General features: G+C 40.3%; 1 protein-coding gene across 1 annotated transcript; it reads right to left on the bottom strand.

The window, feature by feature from the left end:
- Positions 1-452: 452 nt before the first annotated feature.
- LOC118748417 (unconventional myosin-XV) lies at positions 453-27,747 on the bottom strand. Its single transcript, XM_036482811.1, has 7 exons — positions 27,565-27,747; positions 25,944-26,175; positions 17,673-24,593; positions 2,531-3,120; positions 2,216-2,459; positions 1,008-2,147; positions 453-936 (listed from the first exon to the last, which is right to left on the bottom strand). The coding sequence occupies exons 2-7, from the start codon at positions 26,067-26,069 to the stop codon at positions 769-771; spliced, it is 9,189 nt and encodes a 3,062-aa protein (XP_036338704.1). The 5' UTR covers positions 26,070-26,175; positions 27,565-27,747; the 3' UTR covers positions 453-768.
- Positions 27,748-27,845: the final 98 nt, after the last annotated feature.

The following is a 27,845-nucleotide window of genomic DNA, read 5'->3' on the forward strand; positions in this document are numbered from 1 at the left end:
AATTCTGATTTTGCAATTTAATAGTAAAGCGTTATACAAGGTCAGCATTGATAGGTGTGTATAGTAACAAATAGTCCGTACTAATTTGTACTGGAACCTACAAATTTTTACTGGAAAAGTGTATAATAACACAAAAAAGAGAACACTGAATCGAGAGCGTAATAACACGCGAGAGCTGCAAATTGTTGCTAGTGAAATTTTTATTAGCAAAAATTAGCTATCAGAAGAAGAACTAGAATAAATGGCAAAAGCCGCCATTTTTTGAATTGGTTAAGCATAAACACAAGTAAAATGAGTGGAAATCAAAATATTAATGATGTACTTACTGGACTGTGTAAGTGCTTGTGTGTAATGCAAAAGAGTTTAAAACTGATCTATAAATAGTAAAGTATTTATAGCAGAATCTCAAAAAAATGCAACACCTGTTCACTTGCAAGTTTTTACTAGTTTTGTGTTCAATAACTTTTTCTGCTCTTTTTCTCAATTTTACGCTCCATTTTGCGTTTACGCTCTAGCTGCAATTTTTTACTAGAGAAGCTACTATACACACCTAATATCAAGTCTTAGGTGGATCTTTCTATCTGAATCTCATTGTTGTGAAAAGTGCAGTTAGAGGATATTGAATATAAGCCCTCGATATATACATGCATGTATACATACATATGTATATAAAACTTATAACCATGGTACACGCATGTGTATACATTTATGTATGTACATATGTGTAAAGAATCAACGATATTAAATAATTTATACTCTTAATGGATTTCAATTCATTTCCCGTTTGTCCCTCTGGCTTATTTGTGCCATTGTTATATATTGGCGTACGAGTCGTGATATCTCGTGCGCTTGCTCAGTCTGGACCCGTATTACTCGCTGCTGCATGAGATTACCAACTTTCATGTCCAGAAAGAGAGCACCGTCCTCCGATCGAACCTAGAGTATAAAAGTTAAAGTTTGAAAATGATTTTCCTAGTCCATATGTATAAGCCATTTATCTGACTAACCTTGCGGGTGGAAATTACTTCCATGAATGGCCAGTGCTGTAGCGTTTCATGCGTGTTTGGATCCAGGAATAGCACACCACGTCTATTTAAGGCCAGTATCAGATCACGCCACATTGGATTGGTGTCTTCGACATGTGGTCCCTCCTCGGCCCAAATGCGTTTCACTGCAAAGAAACTACTGCCGAACAAGGGCCACGCCGACAGCACCGTAAGAAATTGTGCCTTCACTTGGCCCGGCGTCAAGCCAGCAATTTGAGGCCAGGCAGATTGCACTAACCCCACCCATTGCGCCGGACGAATTTCGCGAATGCCGAGCGCCGGTTTAGGCAGAAGGAATTTAATTTCTTTCATAGCCGGAACATGTGTTAGATCAGCGGCGCGATGAAGCAGCGCAGCTATACGGGCCATGTCGCGCACAATCTCTGGAATAGGCACTCCATTGCTAGGTATTTCCAATAGCAGACCCTCTAGGTAATCTGGCGCCACTTGATTGAAAAGCACCTCCACATAGAGAGGCGTTGGTGCAGGATCACGTTTTAGAGGGAAATGCCAAACTGAGCGACAGAATATCAAGTAGAATGGCTGGCCGGATTTAAGGAGCTCCGTTGTAACGTCTAATATATACTCGTCCGCAGCGAGGGGCATCGTAAAGGCGTCGCCTTGTACAATACAGTATAAAGAAAACTCCTGCTGCTCAGCCTCGGATTCCACGCTAAGCAGCGCACAAAGTTCGGCAATGACGTCAGCGACCACTGTTGAACAACGAGTGTTGACGACACGTTCCGCCCCTCCTGGCAGGCGATAAATTTGACGACGTGCTGAACGTCCAGCAGATACAGCAGTAACTTCTTCTACACTTGGAACGTTCTTCCGACCGCCACATCGCGCCGTTTTACGCAGATTAGCTAAACAAACCGCTGCTGTACCGTGACAAGAACGCCTCCGATCCGAAGCGGCCGAAGTCAAGTGTTCCATTAGGTAGGGGCGTAGCGCATCGGAGCATCCAAAGTAGGCTGCTAAAATGCTTAGCAGACGCCATGCACGCTGCGCAGAGTCCGGACACGGAGAGCGATTGGCAGTCGTCTGTTTCATCAACTGACAATAAACCTCATCGCGAAGCGCCAAATATTTATGACAATGCTGAAACAACAAAAATAATTTATATGAACGTTTTTTTTTCGAAAAGTGCACCTCTTTGTGAGTTTTACCATAAGCACTGTGTAGACACACTTAACTTCAGTCAGCTCAGGATCGTGTGGTATATCACCGCAATAACGCAAAATACATTCAAAGCACTCGAGCGCTAAAGGAGCTAAGTCATTGGGCAACCGCAGCAGTGGCATACGAATGGGGATGCCTTGCCATTTCACAAGATCCGCATATGAAGGAATCCGGCGATCGCCGTGGTCTCGAGTTGGATCGCGGGTGTGCGCACGAACTTCAGGATACTGACTGGAAAAGTGAAATATGGTTTTTGGATTCAAAAAAGTCTAATTCGATTTAATATCAAGCAATTAATTTACTCGTTTCGGAAGTGCTGCATGGCGAATTGAAGAAGAGAATATTTAGTGACGGACGGCGAGGGGCCGCCGCTGCCATTGGGTTCCTCCGTCATGTAGTTAGCATCAAGATGATGTGGCATCGCAGCATGATTGTGAGCAAGCATTTGTTGATGTTGTTGTTGCGGTTGGGGTTGCGGTTGCGGTTGCTGGGGCTGTTGCTGCATTTGCTGCTGGCTGCTGGATGTTTTGCGCGCTGAATGCAGGTAACTCGCCTGCTTTGTATACTGATGGCGTTCCTTTTGCGCCTCCGTGTGTGTGCTCGCATTTGGGATCATAGAATCGGCCTCACTGTCCAGCAAATGGTGCGCGTCATGGTGGACATCGACCTCCGTGTCGGCACTGTGACGCCCATGTTGCAGACCAACGGACTTTTCCAAATGAGGTTCATGTCCGCTCGAAGAGTTCATTGCTGCCATACCGTTATGGCTATTGACCGCGTTTCCATGTTCACGATGGTTCGATTGGCGCGATTCCAGGCGTTCGATGGGGACATTTAGTGTTTGAGCAGCTGCACGGGCACCCGAAGACAAGGTGGAAGCTTTCGATTGGCTCTGAAATTGGGAGCAAAAAAATCATACCGTTATTAAGTTGCTTACATTTATTTGAGTAGTCAAAAACTGGTCTGTTGTGGTGAATGTGAAAGTTGTGATCCACTTCAATAAAATAAATAATGCGAAATTAAAGCAAATTGCAACAGCAAGAGGTGGGTACGAATGTAAATGGACTACTGCATGCAACACACATACTACAGCATGTAGTTGTTTGTTGTAGTTGCCCACGCAGGCTCTCGGCTGCATAGATATTTTTGACATTTACTCTGCTCCGCGCAAAAGGAGCTTTTGGGCGCAAGTATGTAGTGTAATGGATACAACTCCACCAACATGGAATCGACCACGCGACTAACCGTTTCAAATTCGTTACATGCAAATACTGAGGCTTGATTGCATGATTAAGGTGCTATCAAGTTTCGCGTGATTTACATTTTCTACATACATATGTACATACTATGTATGTACATATATATTACATATAACACGAAAATGTTAAATAACTTTCAATATAATAGATATGTTATATCATGTTTGTATGTGTGAATGGCGAAATGTCCTCTACATAATGCATAAGTATGTATGTGTGTACATATCGCACGTTTAACAATAAAGATATTTAATTACACATTTTAATTTGTGAGAAATCGCAATCAAAATCTGAACAATTAATATACTATGTAGTTGGCATACAAAAAACATATAGAAAAACACATATCTTCGCCATCTTTGGGCAGTTTAGTTATCTGTTAGACTGTATAATAAAATCTCCAAAATTTAGATTTTGATTTAATTCTCTTCATTATTAAATCGAGCCCTAACCGCCAAAAGGACGTAAGCGACAAAATATTCGATTTTATGTTTTTGACAGAAATCGATTACTTTTACCACCATACGCACCAGCTGTTAAAATTTCAAATTCCTACGAGGTACCGTTACAAAATTATATCGAAAGCAATTTTGGCTAAAGTGTTTAATTGTACTCTGTTTAAATTTTTTTTGTGGCCGCAGTGCCAAGCAATTTCTGCACTTTGCACTAAACAATTTAATACAAACAAATAAAAATTCGAAAATTGGGCTCAACTAGTCTCTTGCAAATTTTATTAGCTTTCATCTAAAAAAATTATTAATCAAATCGGTTGAGAAATGAAGGCTCCAGTGAATTATGAACATTAAATTCAATTTATTGACCACTGTGCAGTGTCGGTTAAGCCTTTTCCTCCGTGAACAATTTTTCATTGCAGAGGGGGAATTGTTATATTCTTGTGTGAAAGTTTTGAAGACCGTCTATTTTTCTTCCAAACATGGACTATTTACAAACAAAGGTAAATACATACATATACTTGTGGTAGATTTTTAAGTGTTAAAATACTTGGTTGTTGCAGAGTTTAACTAAATGCGCACTCGTACCATACAGGGACACAGATTCTTCTGAAGAGTTAGTTGAAGAGGAAAATTCTGTGTTCTTTTTCTAAAATATTGCACTCCAATAAGGCACAAAAGGCTCATTCTTTGCCCTTTCATGCTTTTTAGGGGAGATGGTTTCTTTTTTTTTAATATATCTTTTGGCTTAACCGCCGCAATTGCATGCTGTAGCATTTTTTTTGTATTTCATTAAAGATGGGCAAATAAAACGACCAGTATATACCTAACATCATAAGTACCTCGTTCATTGCGGTGTTCATAAAAAAAACGCCTACTGAAAAATTTACTTTTTGTCGCGTACGCCCTTTTGGCAGTTAGGGCTCGAAATGTGCGATATGCAAGAACGTTTTCAATAATACTCATAATATTTAACTTGAAAGGCGTTACTTGGAATCGTAGTAATCCCCGTTTAATTTCATACATACATATGTTCCTCATAAAATTTTAAACAATTTGTAGAAAGGCTCTACTTTAGTTCTCAAGGCTTCATTTCTCGTACATAGTAACTCCATAAGTAGTTCATATCAAACAAAATGATTGTTATTAAAAAAAATTCATATTTTACCATTTTTCTCATTTCTACGAGTTCAATGCTTCTATAATCTTTGACATAAAATTTTACCATGGTGACGTATAACTTTCCGAAATCAGCAACGGAAAAATCAAACCGTGGTTGCGCACATTTGCCATTACAATCTGCTGTGGTTTGGAAGTAAAAGAGACCGATGCTTTGTATTTTGAATGCAGCCAAATACATAAATATACGAGCATTTTTTCTGGAGAGCTGTAAATTGCATGATACAACAAGTAAGAAAGTCTAAGTTCGGGCGGAGCCGAACATTAAATACCCGGCGCAAGTATTAAATATATGTTTTCCACCTTTCCGAAAGCTACCGCTACATGATAAGCGGGTGTATAAATATTAAGTAAACTAGCATCCTTAAATTTCGAAATATTGAAATTTCAAGCATTTCTGAAATTTACCGTTATATGAAAAGCGGCCGTAATTTTAGTCCGATTTCAATAATTTTCAACGGTTTGCTTTTATGTGGCAAGCACAATAATCATACCGAGTTTGGTACAAATTGCTAGAACTGTTACCGATATACATAAATGTGATCATAATTGGGCGGTGCCACGCCCATTTTCCAAAATTTTATCATAAGCGTATTTCCTGATAAAGAATTGTTGCAACCGTCAATTTTGAATAAATTAGCTTTAATATTTACTGATTTATCGAGGATTTCGTATTTCTCGAAATTACCGTTATATGGGATGTGGGCGTGGTTATTGTCCGATTTTAAAAATTTTCGGCCATTTAGTATGCTGTACCAAGGTCAACAACTGTGCCAAGTTTGGAAGAAATTGGTGCAGCGGTTTCCAAAATATACACATGTAACTATGAGTGGGCGTGGCTACGCCCATTTTTCAAAAATTTTTAATATTCTTATTTCTCGTCTAAAAGTTATTCTAAATGTCAATTTTGAGTGAATTATCTTCAGTAGTTGCTAAAATATCGCAGTTTTCGTATTTCTGAAAATTACCGTTATATGGGAGGTAGGCGTGGTTATTGTCCGATTTCGCCCATTTTCAATACCATCCGTCCCACGCCCAATAGAAGTGCATGTACGAAGTTTCGTTAAGATATCTCAATTTTTACTCGAGTTATCGTGTGCACAGACGGACGGACGGACGGACGGACGGACGGACAGACAGTCACCGCTTAATCGATTTCTCTTTTCATTCTGATCATTTATGTATACATTTGTCTATATCTATCTCGATTCGTTTTGCCTGTTACAAACAACCGTTATGTGAACAAAGTTATAATACCCTTGTGCACAAGTGCGCTCGGGTATAAAAAAGAAGGTATGTAGTTCCATTGTCACTTTTTTGTCGCCATATTAACAACCTGACAATTAAGTAGATTGTGACATTTCGTGCTACCACCATTCCCAGTATCCAAAACCCTCCAAATTTTGTTATTAATTTTCTGGTTATTTACAAACATTTTGTTCTTAGAATCGAAATTTGAACAGCAAAAGGTATATTGTTGGGTACGGCTCGGCTACTTGTACAATAATTTTGGGTTAATGTGTCCAAATGCTTAACCCAAAGCAAAAAATTTTGACATTCACGTGTGATCAAACAATTACACGTTAGTTTAAAATAAAGATTTCTAACTTTCAGATAAAAATTTATGAATAAATTCGGTTTAAAATATGGACCTTTTTTAAAAAAAATATTGTGGTCAACGTAGCCGGTGTTGGACCTACATTTTCTCTGTAAAAATTCTAATTTTACCCAATTTTTTAATGGGTCCGTCTCCGCTCGCCACCCTAAAACCATTGAACAAATAACCGAACATTTCCCCTTTTGTTTTTTTTAAAGAGAAGAGGTCTAATGCTTAATAAGTTTATAATTGTGTTTCTAGTTTTCATACTAACAATAAATCATAAATTTTTTTTCACACCCCTCCAATATTGAACAGTAAAATATATTTGTTTTTACCCACAGGAACAACGATATTGTCGAAATATACTAGAATTAGATAATAGTCACTTCACTGAAAGTCATGAGGCCCATGGGTCTCAAAGTAAATTCCGTTTTCAAGTTACTTGAAAGACATGGGCAAAGACAATATCGAAATTGTAATTTCAGTGTCTGAAATATATCAGAAATAAACGTATCCGATATAGAAGACTGTAATAGTCTTGGCTAGCTCCATTGTGAAATAATCAGATGACATAATGACATTAAAGAATTTTAAAATATGTTCACTAAAATTTTATTAATGCAAAAATAAAGATTTTGGCAAGTAAAAGGTAAATGTTAATACAACTATTTTATTTATACTCTCAAATTTAGGATATAAAATCCCCTCTACCAAAAAAATAAAATTGGGCAACGCCGCTTCGAATTTTTTACAATTGTGCAATTGTCAAAAATCTCCCTTTTAATCAAAAAGTTGTTTATTGAAACTACCTTCTTTTTTGTATCATGGTAAATTGATTTAATGAAATTTTGTTAGAAGAAAATTTCTTTTCCATTTCTTGACCTGCATTTTATATGAATTTTTCGTTTTTCTTGATAACTGTATACTATGTTTAAAAACGAAAGTCTCCCAATACACATCTTTCAATTGGAAACGGAGGTTTTTGAAAATTCGGCTAAGGCCTATTGCTTCACAAAGCCTGAAAAGTTCTTAATCTGACGTTGCTAAAAACTCCTTCCAGTTTTCGTCGCAGCTGTCAATCTGAATTCGTAGGCTAGCGCGTACAGTGATCTCGTTTAGTGCAGTTCAAGATACTCATACTGTCAATAGTTAGCATTTAGTAAGTTTTGTACCAACATTGGAATTGAAATGATGACCGCCTATCTGCGAAATCGATTTCAGTGTTGAATGCTAGCAGCCACAATAGATACGAATTGGGCCAGCGCCAGCAGCACTGCGTATGCGACCGTTATGGCACGTTCCAGTGACTTCCCAAGTTGAGAGCAATTCAATCTAAGTAATTTCACACAAAATGCAATTGTTGTATCGTATGTAGCTATTGCGAATTGAAATGGTGCAATGGTGCAATGGTGCAATAGTGAGCTTGAGTATTTTGTATGCATGTATGTATGTATGTATGTGTGCTCAAGTGTTGCCGTTGCGCTTGTTACGCGCTTTTAAAACTGGCCGCTGGTGGAACGCGCCGCAATATATATGTCTCACCAATGCTTTCCACCCGTACGCGCCACGTCCAATTGTAAAATTAAGATTCCGAATTTAAATTCATTCTCGTGCATTTTTTCAGACCAATAGAAAATATGTATGTATGTATGTATATGTACATATATATGTATGTGTGCGTTGCAATGGAGTGGAGGATTTGAATCAAGCCAAAGTGTAAATTGCGGTTCGCACCAATGCGCCACAATGACCGTTCGGTCACAACACCGGCCGCAATTGTAGATTTGTGTGTTGGCTGGCCATGCGGATTATTTTCATGCACCTGCAACTTTCTATTTCATATTTTTCGTGTTATATTTTTAATCAACAACTGATGTGTTTGTGATTTTCTTTCGTGTAGATTTCATTGAATTAATATTTGGTCTGTGCAAACAACCTCTGTCTATACCTTGTGCGAAATAATAGCACTTTTTTAACATATTTTCTTCATTCTTAATTTTTATTTAAATTTTATTATTTTTGTATGAAAATATTGTTAACTCAATAACATAAACCATATCAAAGCTTCAAAATTTGTGCAAAATTCTCGAAAATTCAACAAATTTCAAAAAGTGTTCACCAAAATTTCAAACTTTTTAATCAGAATGGCGGCTCGTGCTATAAGGGCTAGGGACCACATAAACAACACCCGTGCACTTTAAGTGGGTTGTATTTTTTTTTTTGTTTAAGTTATATAGATTGACGCTTACACAATATGTTAGTATTTGGCGGCGCTTCTCCTCCGATTTGTGGCGTGTGCCACAAAGGAGGGATACAGTTTTCATGGCAGAAATATACTCGGATATTTGCCATTGCCTTCCGAGGGGCGACCGCTCTTAGAAAAAACTGTTTCTTTTATTTTGTTTTTGATGTTAGTCGGAAACTCGGCTCGATCCCAGGCTCCGCGGAATGGTAGTGCGCGCTTCTAACTAGTGATGTGCTGAATTATCGGTACTTCAAAAATATTTCGGTACCCAATACCGATTCTTTACATTAAACCGTCGCCGCTTTATATATTTAAAATTTATAAAAAAAAATATTTTTATAGCATTTTATATGCTATCGGCTAAAAAAATTGAACTTGTCACAACAGCAAAATATTATTTTATCAGTTTTCACTTAGTAGATCCAAGGTTCGAGAACAATGCTTTAAGAGATGAAGAAGACTTTCAGGCCTAAAAAGATAAAATCGTCCGATTCATCTACTAGAACAAAAATTTTTCAGACAAGTAACAGTTCCTCTGCATTATGGCGACGGACAGACATACGTATGTAAATATACATATACATTTTTCATTTGAAACAATATTAAAAGTTCTCTTTACCCCTACATTCGGCTTTTGATAAGCGAGTCTCCCCTGAACGGGGTTTTTCATATTTTTTGGCCTATGTGCGCTTTTTTAGAAACTTAAACATTTCGGTACCGAGTATCGAAAGTATTGAATACTTTTTAAATTGGTACCGAGTATCGATCAATACTTAAAAGTATCGACTCAGCACATCACTACTTCTAACTACTACGCCACAGCGACCGCATTGCATTTCAAATGGGTTTTTTTATACCCCAGCGCACTTGTGCACATGGGTATTATAGCTTTGTTCACATAACGGTTGTTTGTAACAGGCAAAACGAATCGAGATAGATATAGACAAATGTACACATAAATGTTCAGAATGAAAAAAGAAATCGATTAGGTGGCGACTGTCTGTCCGTCCGTCCGTCCGTCGATAATTCGAATAAAAATTGAGATATCTTAACGAAACTTGGTGTATGTGCCTCCCATATAACGGTAGTTTTCAGATATACGAAAACTGCGATATTTTAGTAACTACTGAAGCTTATTCACTAAAAATTTATATCTACAATGATTTTTAGAGCAAAAATAAGAAAATTATAAATTTTTGGAAAATCGGCTCCGCTGACCGTAGACTTTTTTTTACTTGTTTTTATTTAAAATTACTTGCTTAAACTAACTTTGGTCTAAGTACAAAGCAACTACTAAGATCGCAATTTATAGACAATTGAACTCATCTTTCCTGCACGAATTCAAACCTGGCCAAGTTTCCTACTGGGAATTCTGGTGATGAGTGGTCACTCTGAGTTTTTATATGTATAGATGCGAATATTCGGTGGAGAGGTGGACTAATTAAATGATACATGTATGTATGTATACGTACGGTACCTACTTATGTATGTATGTATAAATACTTAAGCAGGTGTGAATAATGAAAGAAAGAGATACATAATTACAAAAGTAGATAATAAATAATTTATTCCGTACAATTAGATCACAGTTACTAATTGAACTTGAAATTTGGCAATAGAAAGTGTCTATCAATGAAAACTAAGAATGAAAGCAGCAACGAAAGATTATAAAAATGGAAGTTTAATAGTATAATAAGCACAACAAAAAGTATGCCTCAATGAGTTAACTCAAATTTTCGACAAATTTCACTAAAGCCCCATAAATACTCGTATTAAAAGTGTACGGATTTGTACATACATACATACATACATACATATGTCTGTACATACGCACTAAATGTATGTACAAGCATTTGTGTTGCGCTCCCGAGTTCTGAGCTCTTTGTGGGCACCCAATTCCAAATGGAGCTAGCAATGAACACTCGCTTCGTTCGACTGGCATGCGGGAAACTTTTTTATGTTCATACTCCAATTTTGCTGAGTGCGCGGTCACTTTACGGTTGCAGTTCAAGTTCGGCTTGAAACGGAATGGGGCAGTGTTGCCACACATGGGCTTTTCCTGCCAAAACTGGTAGGGTTTTTTTTACATTTGGCAGGTTGGTAGGCTAGATTGGATTTTTGGTAGGTTTGAAATTATGTATCTCCAAACATTTTAGCAAACTTGTTTACACTAATATTTCACCGGTGCATTCGTATAATGGCGACCCCAAACATGTAAATATATCTGATTCGTAAGTACAAGCGTATACCTATATTATTGCCAATGTACAATATGAACATCCATAAATACTTTATGCGCCTGTAAGTTAATTTAAATTGAACTTAACTACCAAGGAGCACTAAAGACTGGTGTGCTGAAAAGGGATTGTCAATACACCCACTGAAGTCCACTATTGTCCCATTTACCAAAAGAAGAAAAGTCAACTTGATTACGCCAACTTTGGCAGGCACAGTAAATGAGTTCTCAGAGTAGGCGAAATATCTAGGAGTAGCTCTGGACAAAGGCTCAACTCAAAGTCACATCTCTCGAATGTAACCAACAAGGCTACAAGGGCATTTTTTGCCTGTCAGAGACTTCATGGTAAGACGTGGGGAATATCACCCAAACTTTCAATACGTTAGGCCGAGGCTACGCAATGAGCGGCAAAGCGGCGTGCGGCTGAGCGGCATTTCTGTATGGCGCCGCACTCAGCCGCTCGCCGCTTGACCTCCACCTTAGTAAAACCCTTTGTTAGATACGCGGCACAGGCCTGGTGGCCCTACGGCTTCCAAATATTATCAGCATGAAAACTGGAGTTCGTCGGGTTCATTTAGAGGTTCTTAAGCCTAGGGAACTCCGAAAAACTCCTTAACTTAGCCGGGAGGGTCTTAGAACTCTTACGGGTTGCCTGACAGCACTGGCACTTGAAGTTAGGGTACGATTTGAATAAAATGGAGTTTTCTGTAGAGAGGGACTGCAGGTTTTGTGGGCTGATGGGGGAAACCCCACTTATCATCAACAGCAGACTAATACACCTTGGGGAACGATTGTCTGCTCCATCCAAAATTTGCAACATAAATATCCGCACGAATAGCACAAAAGATCTTCTTAGGTGAAACAAATTTTTGGTAGGACATTTTGGTAGGAAACAAAATTTTTCCGTGGCAACACTGCAATGGGGCCGGACAGAGGAGCAAAATCATACACTAACACTTCGCGAGCACACACGCACAACAGTTCGCTGCTCTAAAAGTGGCAATTCGGTCAGCTGGCCGATTCGACACCCAACTTAGCGGTCATAGCTACAGCATTAACCGCTATGTGAGTGCAACATTTTGTTTTGGCAACCATTATGTTTACATGTATACATATATTTTTATATGCACATATGTATGTATGTATATATTTATGTAGTTATTGTAAGAGTTGTACGGCTATCGCTGGAGCGAGTTTTTTGAAAGGAGTTTTGCATTTTGCGCTCTTGCAGCGCTTAATGTTGCCATTCGGTCCCCTAACCTTGTGCTCGGTTTCTTCACTCATATGCCTCCGTAAACATTTTATCACTTACGCAATGAAACTCACATTCGCTGGACCGGTGGCGAAATTGGAATACCTTTGTCAATTAAATGTTGGTTTAAGTGCCTTTATGTGTCTAATGCACTAAAAACATACATACATAGTTTACGGCCTATTCATATAACATACATACATACATATGTATATATGAATGTTGAATTATTAGCTTAGTCAATTTGGTGTTCGTGACTTTGCTCTCAATTTAAATAACCTTTTTTGAATGACCTTGTGTATCGATAGTGTATAAGTCTGAATTAGTGGTCTCGAATATTGTCGTGAAGATTTACCTCTGTCAGGCTCATTGTCTCAAATCGTGCTAATATTTCTTTAACAGATACTTTACACTCGCCCGGTTCCTCGACTATGGTTTCCATACGGCCGACAGATCCGCTGCTGGCAAGACTGGGTCGCCGAGGCTTATTCGAGCCTTGCTGTTGGTTGCCATTCGTGTTGCCGCTATTTTCATTATTGTTATTGCTACTGGCATTTGCATCTGTGTTTATTATCGAAGCATTTTCGTATCCACTCGTTGAATGTTGCTCCTTCTCTCGCAACTCTATTTCCTCGTCGCGATCTGCAACAGCTTCATTGGCGTTGTCTTCTTTCGCAAAACCATTTTCACTGCCATCATCGGATTGTTGTTGTTGTTTGTTCTGAATAGAGCCCCATATTGTTTCCAAAGGATTATCCTTTTGTACGAATTCCTTTTCATCGTTGCTGTTATTATTTTTGTCTCTTTGGTATTTTGTATATTCATTATTTTTGGAATTGTTACTGCCATGATTACTGTTATTGTTATTGTTGTTGTTGCTGTTGTGACTTTTAAACATTTCATATTTGTACATTTGGCCGAAATCCTGTCCAGTATCATCTTGCTGATCACTATCGCAACAACAGCCCGCTTCTACGCCCACAGCCGTCCAGCACTTGTGTTCGTCTTCCTCTGCACTCCACGCATTATCAAAGTCCGCATCGTGGCTCAGCGAGGAGCACTGTTCGTTGAACTCTCGAATTGTTTCATCCGTTAACTGATCCAAGTCGCTGCGGCGATGCACTTGCACCGCTGTTGTACCAGTTATGTGCGCAATTTCTGCATCATCCGAATCAGTGTAAACCAAATCGTGATTGTCGAATACATCTTCGGCGTCTGTTAACTGATTCAATGAATCCAACGAAGCTGTCCTCGTGAGAATGTCCTCCAACGACTCCAATCCTTGCTGTTCACTTGTACACTGCACACAGGATTGCAAATCGCCTCTGTCCTCTGTCCGGCAACTGAGTGGTGCATTATCACGTACTGAGTGCGTTTGTTTTGGAGCAGCTAAGTTCCGGCCAGGAAGTGCAGCATTGCTTTGTAGTAGTTTAAAATTATTAAATTTGTCGTTGTTCATTTTATTGATCAACGACTCAACCTTATTGACGATACTGCTGAATTTATGGTGGGCTGTGCCACTGCTATGGCTGCCTTGTGACTTGGATGACATGGAGGACATCTTTGTTGTGTTGATGCACGACTAATAAAATGCGGATTATAGAACAAGGATTACGCTGACACTTTTGTGTTGGCTTCTAGCGCTTTCCATTTGCTTTCCACTTGCACCCTACGCACTATGTAAATATATCTATGTATATATGTTTTTTGTTCGTTTTTTTTTGTTGTTTTTTTTTTTTGATTCAGTGGCTTTTCTTGTGTTATATGTATCTTTTATGATTTTATATGCTGCACAACAAGTGAAAGTTGTATGCGCGCACCGATTAGCACCGACCGCGCACCAAAGTCTCTGCGCAATTAAAAGGCCGTAATTGGCTAAGTAACCGACTGAGCCTGAGCTGCTTCGCGTCACTGTCAACGAACTCTGAGCGCGCACCAGTTTTTGCCAATTGACCAAGTGTCAGCTGTTGCAATTCGAATAGGAATGCACATATTGTATGTATGTACATTTGTATGTCCATTAATTCATTCAAGCATTCAAAAAGGGTAGTTCTATACGCGAATAACTGGAACAGGCCATATCCCCACTTTTTTTTTATTTGCAGTGATCACACTTGTTTTCTGTACACATGTATGTAACTAGATATGTATGCATTTTTTGATGCCAGATGTATTCAATCACAGCATAGCATTCAACTGTCTTTGTGCGCCAAGGCGATTTTCACTTTTTTATTTTCTGCTCATTTACTCTACTCGTTCCATACAAACTAATAGCACTCCAACCGGATATGCAATGACATTGCGCGGCATTCGCCTTTTTCTTGTCATTTGACGTTGCCGTAAGGAAGCTGGACAGAGCGGTCACAAAACACATCGAAACTCGAGACGTACTCGCGACGAGACAAATCAAATTTTTCTCAAATGAAAAACAATTTTCCGCAGCTTTACTATTAAACCGTAAATTTTCCGCACAGCGGTAGTAGCCGCTGAAGCTATGTTGTCGCGACTGAAGATTTCAAAAATGCCGAGCGATCACTTGACCATTTCACCAGCCGACCAAGCTTCGCTCGAATACTAATGCACATATGTATGCATTCATGTACATCATACATATGTACATACATATGTACACACAAATGTGGCTAAATGCTCATGCAAGAGTGGCTCAGTGCAATTCTTTGCAGATTGACCATTGCTTACTTCACTAATGGCCAACTTTATGGCCAACAAAGAGAGTCAGAGAGTAGTATGTAGTTTTTGGGTATAAACACGCACTTACATACATATGCACAAGCCAATGTTCATATGTTACGTACTTACATACATATGTATGCATGTATATGGAAAACTCGGCTTTATGCATTTTGTTATGATAGATGATGGGGCGACAGACCGGTGCTTCGCTCGAGTGTGTAGAAATTTAATTGAATAAACTGTTTTTATGGCATATGTAACTGTGATGTATAAGTGTTTTCATATTAAACTTATTTTTAACTCTCATGGCACTCGTTAGCAAAGAAAGGCTCATGGGCGTACGCTGAGCATTATTTTGGGGGGAGGGGGCGGTGGCTGAGTTTTTTTTAGTGTAAATTTTATTAGAAATGTTAAAATATAGCTATTAAAAATTTATGATAATTTACCTTATTAATTGTTCTCTTTTTAACCGACTTCAAAAAAAGGAGGAGATTATCAATTCATTAACCGATTTCGATAAATATCTTTCTGGTGCCTCAGGGAACGGTCCTATACTAATTTGGTTTAGATCCGATCATTTGATCATGAAAAAATTAACAGTACTTCTAAATTTTTATATGATAACCGAAGTCGGCTGTATTTTTTGCTTAAAAATTACTTGTTATTGTAACATTAAGTTATACCGAGCCCTACAAAGAAATTTATTTTGCATAAAGTTTATTGTGAACTTATTGAAGAGTTAAAATACAAATTTGTTAGTTACCTTAATTGCATGCAAATTTTAAAATGCGACTTCGTCTTTACACCAAACCCATAATTTTTTCATTATTTTTAACCGACTTCAAAAAAAGGAGGAGGTTATCTATTCGTCAGAATATTTTTTTTTTTATGTACATATGTTACCGCATAATCGATAATTATTTTTTAAAGGAAAGGTGGTATCTCAGAGCTGGTCCCATCCTAATTTTGGTTTAGATCCGGTTATTGGATCATGAAGAAATTAACGGTAATCGTAAAGTTTTACATGAGAATTGAAGTCGGTTTTGTTTTTTGCTAAAAAATTAATTCTTTATGTAAATAATAAATAGTCTTCGAGTGGCTTCTGCAAATCGATAAATTGTTTTAGTGATGATTTCATTTATGTTTTTCCTACCAAACCTCTGTGAACGCTAAGCATACCTAAACCTAAATTTGGAAATTGGAAATTAGGAAGATTTTTGTCCCCCCAGCCCGTACCTGTGTACGCCCATGAAGAGGCTTCTTCAGTTTTATAGTTCATGAATTGTGTATATCAAATTGTTTTAAATGATTAAGCTAAATTTAGAAATAAGCATACATATGTACATAGTTTGTTATTACAATCCAAAAATTGCAAATGTTTGTAGGATCCATTAATTGTTTCCAACGAATCAATTTAGTATTTCACGAAATACAGTTGAACGGCATACATATGTTATATAGGCCGCTAATAAAAGTAAAACGATAAATTTTATCTCTCTTTCATTAATTTTTTAACAACATTTATTTATGTACATGCATATGCCTTTTGGATCATTATTTGTTTCGCTTGACTGCACATTAGGGTGGTCGAAAAATGTATGGGAGAAAAGTAAAATCGGAAATTTAATGCTCTCACCCCCTAGGATTGTTCTATACCGAAAAAAATATACCCCTGTTTTTTTATTGAAACTATTTTTTCTTTTTTTCTTTTGTATATTTCTGTTTGTATATTTGATTTTTTTTTGGATATTTCGGAGACCCTTAAAAAATAGTTAAAATTAAAAAATGTTTAAATAAACATTTGGCCATTATTCTCTGAAGTCTTCTGAAGAGAAGCAGAGTTTTCAGATTGAAAATTTTTGATTTCCATGGATGCCATTTCTACGAAAAGCCTTTTTTTCCCCATACAAAATACATGGGAAACTTTGAGCGCTTTGAGCGACCTCTAAATATATTTTGATTTTAAAATAAAAAAACAGGGGTATATTTTTTTTCGGTACAGAACAATCCTAGGGGGTGAGAGCATTAAATTTCCGACTTTACTTTTTTTGGACCACCCTACTGCACATACTACTACCCCTGCTTGCAAAATGCACAATGATGTGTCAAATGTTATGATTTTCTGCTCATGAATTTTCCATTTGGAAGCAAAGGCTCTAACAAATCTCTACCAAGCCACAAAAGTTGAAAAGCTAGATTGTGCCTGGCCGAACTTGTTTTTTTTGCGGTGATCTGCACCTTGTTTCGTATCAAAGTGTACAAAAGTCATTTCGTTTTAGAGTTTATCGACATTACTCGGCTTTGGCATGCTGCTCTATCGCTCACCTTGCTCAATAAAATTGATATGTATGAGTAGATCTATTATTAAAAGGATAGGTGATTAAATCCTAAGATGGAAAGGTTCACAAAGCTAATTTAACTGCACGTTTCTTAATGCCCAGAGCTTATTGGTTAGCGTGTTTTTTTTTATTTTATTTAAAAAATTCGATTCAAAAGAGTAATAAGCTACTCGAAAGCACTAACTTACCTTGCGGAACTCTTGTACGAAAGTTGTAATCATCGCCTGAATTGAAGCTGCTCGGGCTGCATGCAGAGCCAAATGTTCACCGCTACGCAAATTGAGTTGCAGGGAAGCTGGACGCGGCAACGTGATTGCGTTTTGAATTTCATTTAGTGATATGGATTGCACAACAATCAGATATTCTGCATCACGGCGCGCCAAGTAAAGTCCATTGTGTGAAATGCCCATTATGGAGACGTCGGGGTACTGCGGCGCACCTTGCACTGCAAATAGACGGGCAAAATAGAGTGGCCAACTGCGTGCCATATCGATCAAGTGGCGCTTGACTATTGCTCTGATATTCTGGCTACGCAAGGTCTCGACGTTTACGCCATGTCCGTTCAACATGCTCAATGCAACGGATTTCTCTTGTGGCGAAATGCGTAGACAGGGAGTTATGCCGAAAACGTCGGATACCACCTGTGCAAAGAGCAAATCTAAAGCAAGAGGCGGCCCTATCGGTTCATTGGGATGGAATACTTCTTTGCGAACGCGTAATCTCCATGGCACCCTGTTATATGTGAAACAAGCGGTCGCTGGACTCTTAATAGAAGGCGGGGCTGGTACAGGAGCTGGTATAGCTGGTAATGGCCATTCGTCGCCGCCATCTGTCTCCTCGTCGCGGCGTAAGCTTTGAGACAGAACTGTGGATGCGGATGACTTTCGTTTACGTTCCTTTTCGTACTTTTGCGCCATATGTGTGCGGAATGTGGCGGGAGCAGTGGTGGAAGTAGAGCTCATGCTAGTAGAATTCGTTGTTGTTTGTTTATGTATTGAGTGTTGTGTGGGCTGAGAGAATTTGCGTTCCATTTTGGCAACTGTAGATGGCCCATCCGCTCGTTGAACCGTAGCTGTAATGACCTTGGGAGGAGCTGGATGATACACTTTATTACTTTCCTTTTCACGTTCAACTTGTCGGATTTCGTATACGCGTTCTCGTTTTTCACGTTCTTTTTCTCTTTCTCGATCACTACCGCTGGATGAAGGACCCTCTACTTCGGCTCGATCCCAAACAGACTCAGAGAAATCATCGCGATCGCGAGAGCGCGATCGTGATCTGGATCGTTCCCTTTCAGATTTCATTTCTTTTTTGAAGCTGGTCTCGTACACCATATCTAGTTTGGCCGCTTCAGCACGTCCCCAAGAGTCATAGGCCTCTTTTGAGTCATCGGAGCCATTCCAATTGTGGCGAGCTCCGAATGTGTCACGATCCTGACGTTGTATGAATGCCGGGATGTCCTTTCCACTTTGACTTCGGAAGATAACATCATCTGCTTCCAGTTCATGAGTTGTGGGTGGGGTTTTAGGTGCTGGCGGTGGCGCTGGTGGCGCGATTGTTGGAGGTCGTATGGGTGGTGGTGGTGCTGGAACACTTGGAGCTGGAGGCACAATAGCTGGCCATGTGGGTGGTGGTGAGAGTTTACCTTCCATTCGCTCGATTTGTGTACGGACTGAAGGCAAGTCTTGATCATGCTTGCTCTCCATACTCAGAAAATGTCCACTCAATTGCTGTTGCAGCATAAGTTTCCTTGTGTCCTCTAGCTTTGCTGGGGTTCTCTGCTCGGACTTCGTGCTAACTGTAGATCGTACCGAATGTCCAGCGGTAACTTGTTCGAGTCGTTGTCGCATTTCTGAACTTAATTTAAGTTTTCCAACGCTACCTGGCGGCGGCCGCTCAGCACCGATCTCGAAACTCTTTTTAGCCAACTTTGTTGTAATTACTGTTTGTTGTTGCTGTTGTTCATATAATTCTTTAGTAGCCATTTTTCCGCCAGTTGTTTCAATTTTCAGTGTGGTTCGTACCATTTGAGCATGAGTTGGTGGCACATTGGAAGTGGGAGATGGGCTTTTAGAAGTATCGATTTCAAATTCCTCCCATTCCATTGCCGAGCCAGTTAGTGAGCCATTACTGCTGTGAAATTGAGATTGAGGTGTGGTTTTTCGTTGCGATTGTCGCATTTTGAATGCAAAAAAGTCCTCCTCAGTCTCAAATTGTGGTGCGTCTTGTGGCGGAGGCCAACGCCATTTTCCTATTCGCACTGTCTTTGCTCGACCGTATGGATCCAGAAAATGTCGAGTTTCGGAGGGGTCTTTGGCTTCTATTGGTGGCGGCATTGGAGGAGGTGGTGGTGGTGGTATTAGCGATCCTCCACTTTCCGAGGAGGCTTTTCTATTTCTATCGTTCTCTGAAAACTGAGATATTCGGTTCTTAACACTTTGCTTACGCACATTATTCTGATTTGCTATTGGTGAACTATTTACTTTTGTTGCAATGGTATTGGTTGAATGACTGGTTTGCTGAACTGTTGTCAGAACGGGTACTAGAGGGGGTGATGTTGTGCCTGTTGGTGCATCTTGTTGACTAAGCAATGTTTGCAGTGCCTGATTCTGTGCTAACAACTGTTGTTGAATTTGTAAATTTTGTGCCATCGCTGATTGCAAAAAGGCTCGTTGAACCTGTTGCTGGTATACATTCGGATCAGCATCTTGAGGAATATTAATCATTTGCATTATATTATCAGCATTTGAAATTAATGGACTTATTGGGCTAACAACTGGTGATGTAACGAAACTGGCATTCGATGTTGATTGGGTGTGCGTGGTTCCACCACCTTTGATGATTTCTATTAACTCGGCTTGCTTTGTTAAGGTGTTTACGGCTTCGTTGATGAATATCGGTTTGAACAAACCCGTTATGTATTCATCTAAATTATCCGTAGACGATTCATCTTTAGCATCCTTTTTTTCTCCGCCTCCCTTAATTTTTTTACAGAGAGCATTCACATTTGTAAATAGGTTGACTGAGTCATGCACTGCATTTGGTGCATCCAAAAAGTCACAGATGTCAGAGTTAAATACAGAATCCTCTGTAAATGGTTGTCCGCCTCCTCTTATGCTTGCAGCCAATGACCTTGCATCTGATAATTCATCTAGAGAACCATCCAAAACGGGACTAAATAAATCATCGAGAAATTGATCGACATCAGAAGCTTGTGATGGCACACGCACTCGTCGTACATGTGAAGCTAGCGACGGTGCTTCGCTCGTATCAGACATTGCCGATGAACGGGTTGCATATTCGGACTTGTCCATATATTTGCTGGAGTGAGATCCAGCGTGCGATCGACGGCCAGCATTCTGAGATTTTTGATATCTAGGAGCAGTTTCTTTTCCCATGGGGGCCAAACGCTCTGCAGAGTGGTATCTTTCATTAAGACGACTTTCAGATAGCCCAAGGTTCGTTAGCGGTTCAGGTTCAGGTGTTGGATCTAAATCAGCAATATCTCCGGCTAATAGGTCATCTAATGACTTCGATCGCGTCTTTTCTTGTTCGAAATATCGTTCGTTAAGAACCGAGCTTCTGGACAATAAATCTCGTGATGTCTTCCTTACTGGAGGTTCAATTTGCGGTTCGGCTATAGGCGATTCTCTCGCCGAACTTGTCTTGGCTTTAGGAGGCTCCGGTGGTGGAACCTGTGGCCTCTTTGGGCTACTTGGCTCGGGTTCAGGGATGCTTGTTCGCAAAAACTTTGCGCCGGTTTTCATAAGATCACTGCGTATTGCAGGAAAAGCTGGGCACAATTCTTTTTCCGATATAAGATCTAAAACGTAATCTAATCCACAAGAATCAGTTACCAACTTTCCATCGTCTAAAACAACAGTCCAGCCACGATTTGATATACCGAGTGTTGAGATGGCCAACGAAGCCGCCTCCTCGCAAGTTGTCCATGAATCTATAGCAACTGTTTGTGAAACATCGTCTGGCAATGTCAGAGATACCGCAATATCGGACATTTTCGAGATAGCCCGCCACTCTACCCATGATGGTACAAAATTTCGACAGGCGTTTGCCTGCGTATTACTGGAATTACGCAAAATCTTCTTCAAAAGGAGCTCCTTCATGGAAGATGGGGCGTTATCCATAATAAACTTCATCAGATATTTACTAAAAGCAGGACCCGGCTGAAAGCATGACAAACAGTGCGCCATCAACTGCCATATACGTTGCGAGTTAGATTCCTCTGCATTATATACTTGATTGCATAGTTGTACCAGTATTTCATCACGTAATCCACGAGAAGACAGACCTTTGTGTACAATATAATCCGATAAAACTTTCTCCTTATTTCCATCGAGGGATTTATCATTCGTCCAACGAAGTATCAATTTGAATACTGCCAGAGAATCTTGGAAATCTTGGTCTCTGGACGCAGCTCTGGTGAGAAATGGTGTGGTAATCGGTTCACGACGTGGTGATAAACGCAATCCATTGCAGTATACTGAGCTGAACTTTCCAAATGAGAACTGATCCAAATCCCTTGGCAGATCTCCAGCAACCGGCGGTCCTGGTACGGTGCCAACTACTTTAACAAGATGCCGGTCGCCATGTACCGGCGTCCAGCCATCTATCTTTGAATATATAAAAGCCAATTCCGCTGGTATATCTAAGTAGGCCACTTGACTACGTTCAATGTGTTCCTTAGCTAGCCTTTTGGCCTCGCGTTCCTTTTGTGCTTTTTGTGCTTCCAATCGTCGCTTATACTCGGCTTTAAGTTTAGCAACTCTCTTTCGATCCCTTTTACCACGCCACAGCGATTGCGCCTGGACAACGCTTTTCCTAAGCGATGTATATTTCCTCATTTCACGGTGACCACGCCACTTTGACTGGATCTTTATCGCAGCTTTCTTTTTGCGGGCTAAGTGCCGACGCACCAACATTCCTCGAACGTTCTTTTGTATAACAACCGCCGCTGATTTAAGACGATCCGAACGTCCGCTTTCTAGCATGCGATGCAGAGCTTCTCGTAAGAATACACGTGTCGCACCTAGTTGAAAGTCGGGTCCTTCTATACCTGTTCGCGGTAGAGATTCCAGTAGAATACGACATAACTCCCGATATGGTGTACCCCGAGGTAGGGGTGTTCGCAAAAGGTGACGGTAACGCTCAACAAAATGCTGGAATTTCAAGCGAACTGGGTAGCCTTTTTGTCTGATTTGAATGGTGTCGAGCATTCCAAGGTAGCGCAGCTGTTGTAGAACACATGGCATGTCCATTTTCAACGCATGTTTTTCGTTATTCGGCTTAATGCACCGCACGAACCATGGATTGCAGCGACCCATAGATTGAAGAAGCTGCTGCAGTGAGTCTGAGAATCTAGCCGCAACGGTGGGAGTACGTGGCTTCATGGTTACGAAGCGTCCATTGCTTCCCTTGGGAAGAGTTTTGCCAGAATCCCTTTGAGCTCTTAACTGCTTCGTCAAATCGACAACTAACTGCAGTTTACTTGAGGCCAACAACTCAAGCACATCGCCTCGCAAAGCATCTCTATTTTTGTCCAGAAACCCATCTACGCAATACCACACTTGGCCAGCGTAGTGAGTTATGCCGAATTCTTGGGCACCGATACGAGGCCGAGAATACAACTCGTTTAGAGCATGATTGTAGTGACACTTTTCCAAGAAGCTCATGTCGGTTGCGCGTGGAAAATTGGATTCGTCGTCAAGCAAGTGGAATATTCCTACGGGTTTTTTAGCCAATAAATGAATAACCGGCAAATTATCATCCCACGTAAGCGGGGTCCACTCCAGCCGTTCTCGCGAGTACTCAGCTTGCTCTAGCTTGAATACATGTTTATTAAAGTATAATTGAAGATTTTCATTTGCATAATTTATGCACAACTGCTCAAAAGAGTTCTCCGCCAGATCTTCGAAGCCAAAAATATCCAAAATTGATATACGATGTGCATCGTGTGTGCCACCTTTCTGCACAATGGAGTTTATGCGCGACACCAGCCAATTGAATAGTCCAGAATATAAAGCCTTAGCGAAGGCGTCTCTAGAGTCAAGTGCTTGATCAATACCGAGCGGAGTATGCAGACGTTCTGATCGCGCCTCCGTTATGCGACTAGTCAATGCTCTGTGAAGTCCCTCAGCGGAAATGTGCAACAAATGAGCCGCCCATTTGATTTCAGCATCAGAGCCTACTTCTACACCCTCTTGGCCATGACGCAGCTGTCGGCGATGAAAGTACACATTTCCTAGATGCAGTACCGATGCCAGCACTCGAATAATACCCTCCCGTTCGCCTTCAGTAACGCCTAAGACTTGCATGGCACTTTGGAGGGAATCCCAATCCACACGTCCCGGTGCACAGTCAGTAGCACCTTGATTCAAATAGAAATATTTATCTGCTTCAAGCAAACCATATTTGGTACGTTCAGTCTCCGACAAGCCACCGAGCATCTCATAGAAAACATGGTAGTTCCGCTCCCCAGGCGCCTGAGTTACAATGCGTGACTTCTCCAGTAGATATTGTGTAATTTTTGCGCCTACAATTGCGCCGTTTTTAAAGTAAACTTCCAGGTATTTACCGAAACGCGAACTGTTGTCGTTACGAGCTGTACGCGCATTGCCAAAGGCCTCTAGCAAAGGTGCAGCTTCTAGTATTTGTTCAGCAATGACGGCTGACGCGGAACCCCCTCCCGGCACCACAGCAGCCAAGTACTGCATCACCAACTTTGTAGATTCGGTTTTACCAGAACCCGATTCTCCCGATATTACCACGACTTGAGGCAACGGCAATGCGGCATGTGCAGCTGCGCCTATGGCAAAAAGATGGGGTGGCATTGTGCCCAACGGTTTGCCAGCATATTTCTTAGCCACTTCTAGTCCGTATGAGTCGGGAAACATTTTGTATGGATTGACAGCAATCAGAATACTGCCTGCAAACGTATAAATAAGGCCTTTGTCGTAACGAAGCCGCAAGTTCCACAGCAATGAAGCTTCATGCAAATCTTCCAACATAGTCATGTCCTCAACGCCAGTACTTCCGAGATCTTGTCGCGGTCGTAGATTACCCTCGCCTGGCTGCAGTGCAAATGTTTGCGGCTGAAAAAGAAATCAAGAATACTATTACATACGCATTTACCATTGAAACAGTATTTAATAATACAAAAAATTGCTTAAAACTAGTTTAAATGCATATGTGTGGCTATTCAGCATTACGAACGTGTTTGGCTATGACATCGCTGCAAATCGTCGACAGCTTTTTCACATATTGCGGATAGCGATTTTTTGCCTTGCGCGCCAGATCGCGCCGCTGCTTTAAGAGGAGCATCTCGGTGTTCGCGGCCATAATTAGTACATTCTCAAGGCTGGGTGGGCGTTGACGGCGCAAAATGTGGGGAGATAAAATCGCAATGGATGGCGATGGAGCAGGGCTCGGCGTGATCGAACCGCACCGTTGCCATGGCTCCAAATGAAAGCGTACTATACGCATTCGTAGGTGCCAAGTTATGGATGGAGCCAACAACGATTGAACTCTCTCGTCGAATATTGGAAACAAATCAAGCGCCAAAAGCAAACCACATGTCCACTCGATACAATGGCAGCCAATAGAATGGACCGTTAGCTCATACGGCTGCAAGCAAAAGCCACTAAATGAGACTCCAGATCTTAAGTCATGCAATAAGAAGCAATGCTGCGGCCAATCTCCACAGTGCAGCTGCCTGCTACTCTTGCAAACCGCTTCGTAAAGGAAAAAGCTTTTGCATTAATTGACCAACCAAGATGTGGCATAGAAACGTGTTGCCGTGAGTATATGATGGTCCGTGCAGCACAGGCACAACACAACCGAAAGAGTTCTGCGCCGGCACATTGGTCAGATTTCAGATCTCACACTCCACGACCTTGTCAAACCACATTGGCTGACATTTGCTTTTCCTCGCTTTTGCAGCGATTATTTTCTATTTTACTGCTGCAGTTTCGTCTTCGAAGCCGCACATATAAACCACTTTGAAAGCAGTTAACAAGGCGATTACTGCCGACATTTCTCAATGAAATATACGCACGTAAAGATGCTCCAACAAGTTGGACTTCAATGGCTTTTCACAGTTAAATAGCGCAATTGTGGGTTTCAGATTGCTGAAAAACCAGCTGGCGCTTGTTGGTTTTTGAGATTTTGACACAATTCGCAACAGGTAAGAAGATCTTTTGATCTGCGATTGTTGTTATTATCTAGTCTTTTGATATGTGAAGACGAGTATGTATTTATTTTCGTTAACAGCATTATGAGCTGCACCTTCTGCACTTCTGCTATGCATATACTGAAGTATGTATACACATATTTATAGCCAAATATTTATTCGTTCGAGTGAAGAGTGCAATGCTACATACATATTTGTACATATCTACATACGTAAATACACTTTTTAACTAACTTTTTGTTTTATGAATTACCTTTCCCTTGATGAGTGCCTGTACGACAATCACTTGCGCCGCACGGTGCACCTCTTGAATTTCGCCAGGTATAGGGTGCCCTACCCCGGGATCGAACCACACCAAGTCTCCTTCCACCCAATCCATGGTTTAGTAGAATTTATTTTAACTCCTGCGCTTGTCTTCCAAGTGTAGTTTGCGTATTCGGTAGAAAGTTGTTACTAATGCGAATTCCTTTTGAACACATGCATCGCTGCAAATAAATGTTATGAAAATAAATTAAAAGTGTTTCAAAGAAATTTCACTGATATGTATGTGTGTGATGTAAATGTGTACGGCTTTTGAAACTTTCTAAATACAACTGTGCGCATATTTGTTTGTTTTATTTTGGATTTAACTGAAGACGTGCATATCCATATTCCATCCAATAAGTCGGCGCAATTAGCATAAGGTTTGTCAGAAACAGCCAACACTTTTGTTAACACCAACGCTAATCAAACAATCAACAACGCCTTGACACGTCGCTGTGGCACCTTTCATGCCGCTTACACACTTTCACCGCTGCGCTACGCATCGCCCCTCGCACACAGCGCACATACTCCATACTTACTGTTTGTTCAAGATGGGCAATACTACACACCAACAGTTTTGGGAGCTCAGACCCGGAAGCAATTTTGTCAAGGCCTCTCCTTGATAAGGTATTACAGAACAGCACCTAAGCAAGTGCAAAGCACATCTCAACATCACTACACACAGAGTGATTCCAGCGCTCCTTCTGGCGAAGTGCGTAGGCAATGTGTTGTGAAAATAAACTGACGAGCTATTTACACAAGTAATTTAAATGCTAAACGAAAAATAGGAAAAGGAAATCGTTGCGTATGCGACAACTCCATGTTGCGCTATGTAGGCAGCCAAGCCTCAAAACGAGCAATTTATAAATTTGAGTACCAATTGAATTAAGTTTGATGGGCGACACCCATCATGTATGTACTACATACATATGTACATATGTATAGGCATACCTTCCTTTTATATCAGAATGTGGGCTGTAATGCTTTTTGGAGGCGTTATGACAACTGTTGGCTAAAAATCAGCAAACTAGGTGCAGTTCATCCGCTATGACAAAGTTTATCAATCCATGCACTACGCCAAACGCCAAAGATGTTGTTGCTATTAATTACTTTGATATTCATTTTATGCTTTTTATCATGATTCATGAAGAACAAACAATAGTACTGCTCGAAAACGAAAGACTTAAGACACAAACTTGCTCATTTTCTCTGCCAACACAATAGAAAAAATATCTGTAAAATTTTGCGATTAGCGAAATTAAATGCCACTCTCACTCACATTTAGTATTCCATTGCCGCACTCGCAATACATTTGGTTTCCTATTCCGCTCTAATTTACTTTAATTTTTGTCTCGTTTAACATTTTACTTTGCCAGACTTTGAAGAAAGATCTACTGCCACTGACCTCGACAAGCGCTTAAAACCAATGAGCAAGAAATAAAAAGACTTTCACCTGCTGTGATTTACCTATGTATGTTGTTTGTGGCATTAAGTTTTGCATTTTGAAGCGTTAAGTCGTGCTTAGTTAACAAAGCACCGAAAAATTTGTTTGTCAAAATTTCTTTACTCACATATTAAGAATGCAAAATCGTAAGGCTTTCGAATTGATGTGCCCAGTCCAGCGTCACGCATACCAAACGGCCAACGGCGCACAGCTGCGTTTAACGCAGAACTTGTTTTTATATGCGACTGCGGCTAAAAGCTCTCTGCGCTAAGCCGCGGAGAACTAGTTAGGCACCCGAAGAGTAGTGTGATATTGAGATGGCTGGCGGGAGATGAAACGCCAGTTGTCGCTTCAAGTTGAACAAAAGTTGGCGCTGTCCCAGCTGCAGAGAGCGAGCCACAAGCTGCG

Source organism: Rhagoletis pomonella, unplaced genomic scaffold (genome assembly GCF_013731165.1).
Source record: "Rhagoletis pomonella isolate Grant_MI unplaced genomic scaffold, Rhpom_1.0 Rhpom_scaffold_00013, whole genome shotgun sequence".
NCBI lineage: Eukaryota > Metazoa > Arthropoda > Insecta > Diptera > Tephritidae > Rhagoletis > Rhagoletis pomonella.